Source organism: Pyxicephalus adspersus, chromosome 11, assembly GCF_032062135.1.
Source record: "Pyxicephalus adspersus chromosome 11, UCB_Pads_2.0, whole genome shotgun sequence".
Taxonomy (NCBI): domain Eukaryota; kingdom Metazoa; phylum Chordata; class Amphibia; order Anura; family Pyxicephalidae; genus Pyxicephalus; species Pyxicephalus adspersus.
In genome coordinates, this window is record NC_092868.1 from 748,491 (window position 1) to 758,303 (window position 9,813).

General features: G+C 54.6%; 1 protein-coding gene across 1 annotated transcript; it reads left to right on the top strand.

Annotated features, from left to right (window-relative positions):
* The first annotated feature begins 1,897 nt into the window (after nt 1-1,897).
* Nucleotides 1,898-9,693, top strand: KIF17 (kinesin family member 17). Its single transcript, XM_072426349.1, is given in 14 exon segments — nt 1,898-2,132; nt 2,526-2,827; nt 3,696-3,939; nt 4,072-4,281; nt 5,114-5,566; nt 5,641-5,720; nt 5,914-6,061; nt 6,597-6,646; nt 6,963-7,081; nt 7,186-7,417; nt 7,755-8,013; nt 8,105-8,169; nt 8,761-8,878; nt 9,168-9,693. Coding segments are annotated over 13 exon segments (2,415 nt in total). The 5' UTR covers nt 1,898-2,132; nt 2,526-2,596; the 3' UTR covers nt 9,374-9,693.
* Nucleotides 9,694-9,813: the final 120 nt, after the last annotated feature.

The window sequence follows — 9,813 nt, forward strand, 5'->3', positions numbered from 1 at the left end:
TGGTCATGTAACAGGTAGGTACGCCCCTCGTGTTCTGACACCCCCAGGTCATGTGATGTGGGGGTAACAGACAGATCCGGGGATTGTTCCCTGGACTGGGCGCCTTATAACGGTGAGCTATGTCTCGGGGTGTGTGAGCTGACCCCCACCTTTAGAGGGGTGGAGTTATGAGTACAGCCCCACCCAGGGGAGGAGCCAGGAGCACACATCTGGGAGGGATGGAGGACACACCTGGGAAGGAATGAGAAGCGATCAGCAGCACTGAAGGGAGCCGGCAGCCCAGGTCAGTTACCTATGTGACATTATAACGGGGGAGGGGGTGGGGGGGGGTGCTGAAATCTCCCATGGTAACAGAGATCCCTCTATAAATCTGTGTAACATAGGAAGAAGTCCGGGATATATCCTGTGATGGGGCCCCTATTCTGGGTACACTTACATTGGATTGTAAGGGGCAGTAATGTTACCCCTGGGGTACCCTCCCGGGGTGCCAGTCCTGCACGATGTCCCTGAACTCCCCCATACACACCTGGGTTCTATAAAAACTCCTGCCAGGTGCTGAGGATCCGCAGAAGAGGGGCCCCTGTAGCCTGGGTGCTATGCTGGCCCCTGTGGCCCCCAGAGTAGGGCAGTGTAGGTACCCATTACTCCCCCTGACACTGATGAGAAAGTGCAGGAAGTTCTGCAGCCATTGGTGAGTCAGGATGATCCTCGTCTACGTCAGATCTGTACGGGATGAACATTAATCCCCCCCCCAGGGGGTAATCCCCCCCCATGCCCCACACCCAGGGTAATCCATGCAGCTTCCGGCACTAATCTGATCACCAGCAGGCAGGAAGACACTGAGGGCCACAGGTGTCACCGCTCCGTCCTGACAGGTCAGTGATCATCTTACTGTGTTCATGCTTTTTAGTGACGGACCCCCTGCCGGGTATTTATTGCTGTCCTAGCTGGGGAGATTTGTCTCTGCTTTTCATGGTGTCACCGAGACAGGAAGTCCGGAAAATCCAATATGTTACAACAGGAATAAAAGAGAAATGGGGGATTTCCCCTCACTTCCTGTGTGTCTCTGGGGCAGGAAGTGAAGGCAAATCTTTCATGGTGTATGCAGCAGTTCCCCCTTTGGGGTGTCCATACCCAGACTCTGCCCCCTGCTGGTGACTGTGGCTGTGCCTCTCACTCGGTCTATGGCCAGATTCTTCAGGTAAAGATTCAACAATGGCAATCAATATATTGGCAATAAATTATTCCCCACCAATCGGAAACAACCAAATTCCATGAATCGGTCACATGACACAATAACGGGCCCTGTACTCCCCTCCCCCGTGCCAGGTAATCTTTGGGGTATTTGTGGTGATGAGTCGTATTTTGTTCTTCTGGCAGATCCGGTCCAATAGGTGTGAAATGCAAAAGTCGTGCCCGGAGGGGCCCTCTGTGGGGCCCGATGCCAGGCCTCGTATCGTTATCACCAAGTTTGCAGAGGTAGGTGCCGGTAGGTGGTCGTCTGGTGAATTTCTCAGTACTGGGGCAGAGCTGCCACCTGATGGGGGTTGTTAGGGCTTTGTCAGTGCAGAGATTGCCCCGGGGGGGCACTGCTCAGTGGCTCCCCCTGGAGGATGCAGTGCGTCATCTCCCAGATACCAGGCATCTCTGCGGAGAGAATACCAATCAGGATCAGAGGGAAGATTGCAATGTCTGGCGCTCCGGTATATGGAGGAGTGCTGATATCCTCAGGGGGAAAATCATACAATCTGATTGTACAATCTGCAGGAATGGATTAGCCACAGATCTGCTCAATCCAGGGGAGACCCTGACAAATCTGTACTGGGGGGCTGTGTAGTGCCCATTACTACCCCCCCTGCCTGGCAATGAGAGGGGGTGGGGGATCCCTATACCCCCTGCCCTGTCACGTGACCTTCCTCCCACCCAAGCAGAGAGTGCGCAGTGATGAAAAGTCCAACATGCGCACTAGGTACAGCAGGGGGCGCTCAGGCAGAGGGTGACCGCCTTTACGTCATCTTTCATGCTACCTCAGGACGTCACACTCTGGTTGCTAGGCGATGGGCACGCTGTGCGAAAGGGGCGGAACTACGGGCGGAGCCGGTGAAGCGGCATAGTGCAAGCGGAGACGCACGGTAATACCGGGAGAGGGGGAGGGAATGCGGTGTTGTACAGGGGGTTGCACGGTTGCTATGGGAGAAAACACGGGGGGAGGACTGTGCGCCGTGTAGGCCCGCTCAGCCAATCACCGAACAGAAAATTGGGCCCTGAATCTGATTGGCTAATTCTGTATTCTTCCAGCAATGTACCTTTTGGGGGGTCCCTGGCAATTTCCGGCCATGGTAGGGTCAGAGGTCACCCTGCTGGGCACACTCAGGAGCTGGGAGACACCCACTCTGCAATCCAGTCACCATTTCCAGACAGCTCTGCCGTGTGCAACGATAGCCAATAAGATTGCAGATTGGGTACATTAGAGGTTTGCCATCCAATCAGATCCCCTCACACTGCCCATCGTTTGTCTCCTACAGAGTCCCACACTGGGAGCATGATTGTCCTTGGAGGAGTCATATAACCCGAGAGTACAGTGACGCCCCCGGAGATGGCGGCAGAGTGTGTGAAGGTGGTGGTGCGATGCCGGCCAATGAATGACCGGGAGAAGGACCTGAGGTGCCAGGCGGTGGTCACCATGGACAGCAGCCGCGGTCAGTGCTTCATCCGCAGGCCGGAGGGGGGGGAGGAGACCCCCAAACAGTTCACCTTCGATGGGGCGTATTACACGGAGCACTGCACCGAGCAAATCTACAACGAGATCGCCTACCCCCTGGTGGAGGTGAGGGGAATTACCGGGCCGATGGACCCCAGGGGTACCACCCCTCCCCCATACGGGGGGATTCACCAACATACCCCACCCTCGGGGCTATGACCAACCTTTCCTATTACCCCCACAGTGACCTTTATATCATCCCCAATACTGACCCTGCCCCAACACCCCAAACACATCAACCCCTTCTATATCCCAACACTGACCCCATCACCCCAACACTGACCCCCCCCCATAATACCAACTAACCTCGCCCCCAACACTAACCCTATCCCAATCACCCCAACACTGCCCCCCCATAATACCCGACACTGACCCCCTCCCCCATAATACCCCTACATTTATCTGACACCAACCCACGACTGATCAGTCCCCGGCACACCATTATCAGTGCTCCCCTAAACCCGACCTATGACCAAACACCGAGCCATCCCTGCCAACCCAACACCAACCTTCCACCCAATTCCAACATTACCGGCCTCTACCCCAACCCCCTCTAACCCCACTCCAACTCTCCCCAACACCAAGTACCCCTATCACCCAGCATTGACCCTCCATGACAACCCAACCCAAAACCCAATAATGACCCATTCCTGCCCCAATACCTCTTCCCCTTATACCCCAACAATGACCCCTCTACCCTAACCTGAGCTCCCCAAATACCCAACAATGAGCCTCCCTGACACCCAAACATCAACCCTCTTATACCCCAACGATTACCCCACTCCCAACCCTCTACTTACCCTAACACTGACCCTGCGTGCCACCCTAATATCAAACCTCCCTATACCTCCTCGCCATTGGCAGACGTTGGAGCAGGAAAGGGAAATCGCATTATAATGGAGCTGTGAATGGAAATCTTCATTTCTCACCACAGGGGGTCACCGAGGGGTACAATGGCACCATCTTTGCCTACGGACAGACCGGCAGTGGGAAATCCTTCAGCATGCAGGGCATCCCCGACCCCCCCACTCAGAGGGGGATTATACCCCGGGCATTTGAACATATCTTTGAGAGCATTCAGGTAAGTGAGGGAATTCACCCCCTCCCTCTATCATTGTACCCCCCTCTATCATTATACCCCCCCTTCTAGGATCTATATGGGGGGGGGGGGGGGGTCAGTGCACCCGATGACCTCTGATTAACCTTTCCAACTTTGTGGGGTTCAGGAAATGTTACCCATAATCATCCCCTATGACCCCCCCCCAGTGATAAAACATGGCGGGACCCAGGCTGTATCATCCAATCAGCAGTGGTATCTGTGTGTTGTCAGCTTAAGGAACACCCGGATCGGGGGGTGTATGTCAGGTCCCTGTCCCAGCACCCCGTGCACAGTGTGGCAGAATGTGAGAAGATCATGGAGACCGGCTGGAGGAACCGATCGGTGGGATACACTCTGATGAATAAGGATTCCTCTCGTTCACACTCCATATTCACCATCAATATAGAAATCTGCACTACAGGTAAGAGACCCTCCCAGTGATATCCCCATGTGGGGGGGGAGAAGTCCAGAGTATTCCTATGAGAATCACCTTTATGGGGTGAGCTGAGATATCCCAATATGACTGGAGGGGGGAACAGGGGGTACCCCGATGTGATGGGAAGGGAGACAGAGGCTATCCCAATGTGAAGGGAGAGCGATGCAGAGGATATCCCGATGTGACAGGAGGGGGGTGCAGAGGGTATCCTCACATATCGGGAGGGGGACAGGGGGTGTCCCGATATGACAGGAGGGGGGGACAGAGGTTATCTTGATATAGGGGGGAGAGTGGGCTAGAGGGTTTCACGATATGACGGGGGGGGGGTATCCTGATGTGACGGGAGTGAGAATCCAATTTCACCGGGAGGTATCCTGATATGACAGGAGGGGGGGTACAGAGTGTATCCCTATATGATTGGAGGGGGGGACGGAGGCTATCCCAATATAAGGAAAGGGGGACACAGGGTATCATGATATGATGGGGGGGGGGGGATCCCGATGTGACAGGAGTGGGGATGGGGTATCCCAATTTAGGGGGAGGGGGACAGGGGGTATCCCGATATGATGGAGGACAGACGGTATCCCGATATGACGGGAGAGGGGGGCAAGGGGTATCCCAATACAAGGGGAGGGGGGACGGGGTATCCCAATATGATGGGAGGGGGGACTTAGGTTATCCCGATATAAGGGGAGGAGGGCAGAGGGAATGAATAAACAAGGGAGGGGAACCCAGAATATGATAGGGCAATGGGAGAAGGGAATACCCCTCGGGTGGCGGATTTCCCCACACTAACGGGTCACATGACTCCCCACAGATGAGGACGGAGAGGATCACCTGCGGGCAGGGAAGCTGAATCTTGTAGATCTGGCAGGCAGCGAGAGACAATCCAAGACCGGAGCCACCGGGGAGCGTCTGAAGGAGGCCACCAAAATCAATCTGTCCCTCTCCGCCCTGGGCAATGTCATCTCGGCCCTGGTAGATGGGAAGTCCAAGCACATCCCGTACAGGGACTCCAAACTGACCCGTCTCTTGCAGGACTCCCTGGGGGGGAACACAAAGACTCTGATGGTGGCTTGTCTGTCCCCTGCCGACAACAATTACGATGAGACCCTCAGCACCCTGCGCTATGCCAACCGAGCCAAAAACATCAAAAACAAGCCGCGCATCAATGAGGACCCCAAAGATGCCCTGCTGAGAGAATACCAAGAGGAGATCAAGAAGCTAAAGACCCTGCTAACCCACCAATCCGACATCAAGGAAATAACAGGTAAGTGGGCACAATACATACAAGACAAATATCTGATTGTACATCTCTGATCATCGCCTTTTGTGCCCTGCCAGTGTTTGAGAAGCTGCCAGAGAAGTCAGAAATCAATGGGCACGAAGTGGATGTTGAGGCAGAAAAACAGCTCATCCGCCAGGTAATGCCAATCTGTGCCAGTCTATTGACCGCATGTACCACCAATACAATTGGTGTGGGGTCCGGATTGGAAGATGTATAGCCATCCTTATGGGGGTAACAGCCCCATCCCAGCCCCCCGACAGGTGAACTTTCCCCATTCTCCACCCATCACACGTCTTTAAATATGAACCCCCATTACCTGATTCTGGCAGGAATACGAGGAGAGGTTTGCCCGGCTGAAGGCAGAGTACGAGGCAGAGCAGAAGTCTCGGGCACGGTTGGAGGAAGATATCTGTAACCTGCGGACTTCATATGACCAGCAGCTGGCCAGCATGGAGGAAGATCTGAAAAAGAGAACAGGTGAGGGGTATCACCGAGGGGGGTTCATGCCTGGGGCATAATAATGTGACCGGGCACCTGGCAATGAATTGCAGAAGATAAGAAATGCTTTCTATGCCGTACAATGCTGCCCTGCAGTATGATGTACGATGCCACCCCGCCCTATGGGGTACGATGCCTCCCCGTCCTATGGGGTACGCTGCCGCCCGCCCTATGGGGTACGATGCCTCCCCGCCCTTTGGGGTACGATGCCGCCCTGCCCTATGGGGTACGATGCCGCCCTGCCCTATGGGGTACGATGCCGCCCCGTCCTATGGGGTACGATGCCTCCCCGCCCTATGGGGTACGATGCCTCCCCGCCCTATGGGGTACGATGCCTCCCCGCCCTATGGGGTACGATGCCTCCCCGCCCTATGGGATACGATGCCGCCCCGCCCTATGGGATATGATGCCGCCCGCCCTATGACGTAGGATGCCGCCCTGCTCTATGGTATATGCTGCTGATACGTCCTTTAAGATTTTTTTTTGTCAACACTCCATTGTCCTCTGCCCACAGGTGCCAGTGTGACTGTTGGGGGACCCTCAGCAGAAGATGGGGAAATGCAGGTGAGTGACTGTACCTGTAACAGAGAATATGTTGCAGATATGAGTGGTGACACAGACTCCATATTACCAGCACAATGTTTATTCTAACCCTCAGCCTGGTGGAGGGGACGCTGCATTAATCTTCTACTGGGGTGGGGTCACAATGGCGTCCGATTATTTTGGGGTGCTATGATATGCAGTTTATGGCTTTGAACCCCCATTACTGAACCCCGGGGTCACCTGGGATTTGTGTTCTTCATATGAGTGGTGTTCTGGGTCCCGTACCTCTGTTCAGGTTTTTCTGACATTTTCTACCCAATCCTCTGCTCTGGTTTAGGTGCCGGTGAATCTGCGCAGCGTGAAAAGAGGGGACCTGACCACAGACTCTGCCTCTAACCTGCTGCTACCACCAGAGGACGCTGTGCGCTCTGTCAGCCCCCAGGAAGTGCTGGCCAGGTTGGTATTTTCACGATCGAGGAATCTGATTGGCAGACAGGGAAGGAGGCGATCTGTGATTGGACTATAGCGCACTGCCTAGTGACCGGTTCTCTTTCTTGCAGGCTGCAGATGCTGGAGAAGCAGGTTGTGGGGGGTGAACAGGCCAAAAACAAAGATCTGAAAGAGAAACACAAACGCAGGAAGAGATACGCCGACGAGCGCAAGAAAGAGCTAATAGCAGCGCTGCAAAATATAGACGAGGAGAGCGGAGACCGGGTACTGCTCAATGTCTACGAATCCATCCAGGATGAGCTGCAAGTCAAAAGCAAACACATCGAGAAGCTGCAGAAAAAGGTGAGTCTGCGGCCCGAGTCTGAGGCCGAGGCCGAGTCGAGTCCCAGTCAATTACATTCTGCCCATCCAGTCCTGACATATACACAGTTCCGCCACTGATTAGTTTGTTGTGGCTTAGCACCACTTGCAGGTACTGCCCCTCCCCAGTCATGTGACTAGGTAATGAAAGGAGAAGCAGCAGACTGATGAGTTTTATAATAAAGGGGGGCGAGTGATGTGTCTCTGTGTGCCCCATACACCTGAGGGCAGGTTGGGTCTGGTCAGGGAGGTGAGAAGCCCCGGGGTGACCCCACATCTCAGTATTTTGCACCCTGACACCTCTCTGATTCTCTGACAGCTGAAAGCGGCTGAGGTTGAGATCGATGACCTCCATTCGGAATTTGAGCGGGACAGAGATGATTACCTGGTCACCATCCGCCGCCAGGAAAGGGATCTCCTCCTCTATCAGCAGATCCTGGACCAGGTCCAACCCCTCATCCGTAGGGACTGCAACTACAGCAACCTGGACAGAGTGAGGAGAGAGGCCGGCTGGGACGAGGACAGCGGGACCTGGAGGATCCCCGAACTTGTCATGCAGAAGACCAGCCTACCTACAGGTGAGTGATGACTGCCCACCAGGGGGCAGCATGTGCTTGTCTAGGGGTGTCTGTGATCATGTGACCTCCGCTCACCTTCCTCCTCCTGCAGCTCCCGGTCTGCCATCAGCTAAAGCCAAGAAGATGCCATCGCCCGAAAACGGGGATCACCCGCTGGTAAGTGACCAATACACCGGGTACAATATTGGGGTCACCCAATCAGTGTTTATATCATCTGTATACAGCAGGGGGCCCCCTACACACAATGCAGGACTACGCGTTTTACATCCACACCCTGCCATGGGCTGCGTATTTGTGTTAATATTCATTAATGGCAGCACGGCATATAAAATGCAATGCCATGCAACTCCACAAAATGCAACACAACAACACGCAATGCCACGCAACAACACGCAACACCACGCAATGCAACGCTACGAAATGCCACACATTGTACATCGCAATGCATGATGTGCCACAGCGCCCCCAGTGCTGGAGACATTCAGGATCAATGCGCTGGGTCAATGCGGCATCTTTATGTGATCTGAGGTGCCTGCGTGGCTGTGGAGCAGTATGGTGGCAGAACTGATACCTCCAGATGATGGCGCTCTGTAGTGGGTTAGTACATTTGTATATACAGAGGGGTCCTAGGTATGATAAGTCACAGCCCAGCATCCCTTACAGACAGGGATAATAATTGCCCCGGTGCTTGCAGAGCGCCTCTCTGTGGCCTTTGTTAATATAGCGGACATTTATCTCTGCTTCCAGGGGGAAGATCGCTACAAAGCCATGCTCAGCAGGAGCGACAGTGAAAACCTGGCCAGCAATTACTTCAAATCCAAGCGAGCTAACCAAATCCTGAGCGCCGACCCCATGAGGAGCCTGGGTGAGTGCAATACAGGTGTATGGGGGGCAGATTGGTCCCTGTGGCCGAGGGTAGGGGTATTGCAGTCCCCGTGGCTGGGGGGGAGGAGTATTGCAGTCCCCGTGGTCAGGGGGAGGGGTATTGCAGTTCCTGTGGTCAGGGGGAGGGGTATTGCAGTTCCCGTGGCTGGGGGGTTAGGGGTATTGCAGTCCCCGTGGCTGGGGGGAGGGGTATTGTAGTCCATCCAGGCCTGTGTTGTACATTGATAGAATTCTCCCCTCATGTGATATTTCCCCTCCCCCCCATGCAGGATTACACAGCACCTCCCCCGCATATAACGCCCCCCTGAACACCTCTCCGTCCATCCTGACTACAAGTATAGGCTCCGTGTCCCCCGTACAATCCCCCGATGTGCCTTTGCCGCGGCCGTTCAGATTGGAATCCCTGGAGATCCCGGCGCCTTCTGCTAAAACCAAACGGAAGAAGAGCAAGAACCACACCATGGAGCCCCACTGACCCCACATGAGGTCCCCGGCCAGAAGGGGCAGCGCTGAGCAGGGGCTGAGAGATTCACAATTTGCAGCCATGTGATACCAACTTCCCGTGTGACCTGCCCGGTGCCACTGCACTGCCTATTACCCATCCCCCGCACTGCATGATGGGAGGAAGATGGCGCCATCCACATGGAAGATTTGTGGATTCTCCCAGCGGCCTCTGCTGCTACTCATCCCCTCCATAGGAGGACGCAGAGATCGGAGTCCCCCTTTACTGGGGCTGTATTTTTGCACAAAAATTGTTATTTCTATGATTAATAAAAAACAAAAACATTTGCCTGAGGCCGGCTCCTTCCCTTTGTTACCCCAATGCAACCCATCCCCCGATATTAACATAGGAGGGGCACCGGGGGAAATACCCCAACCCACAGGTCCCACATCCACCCCATACAACCAACACTG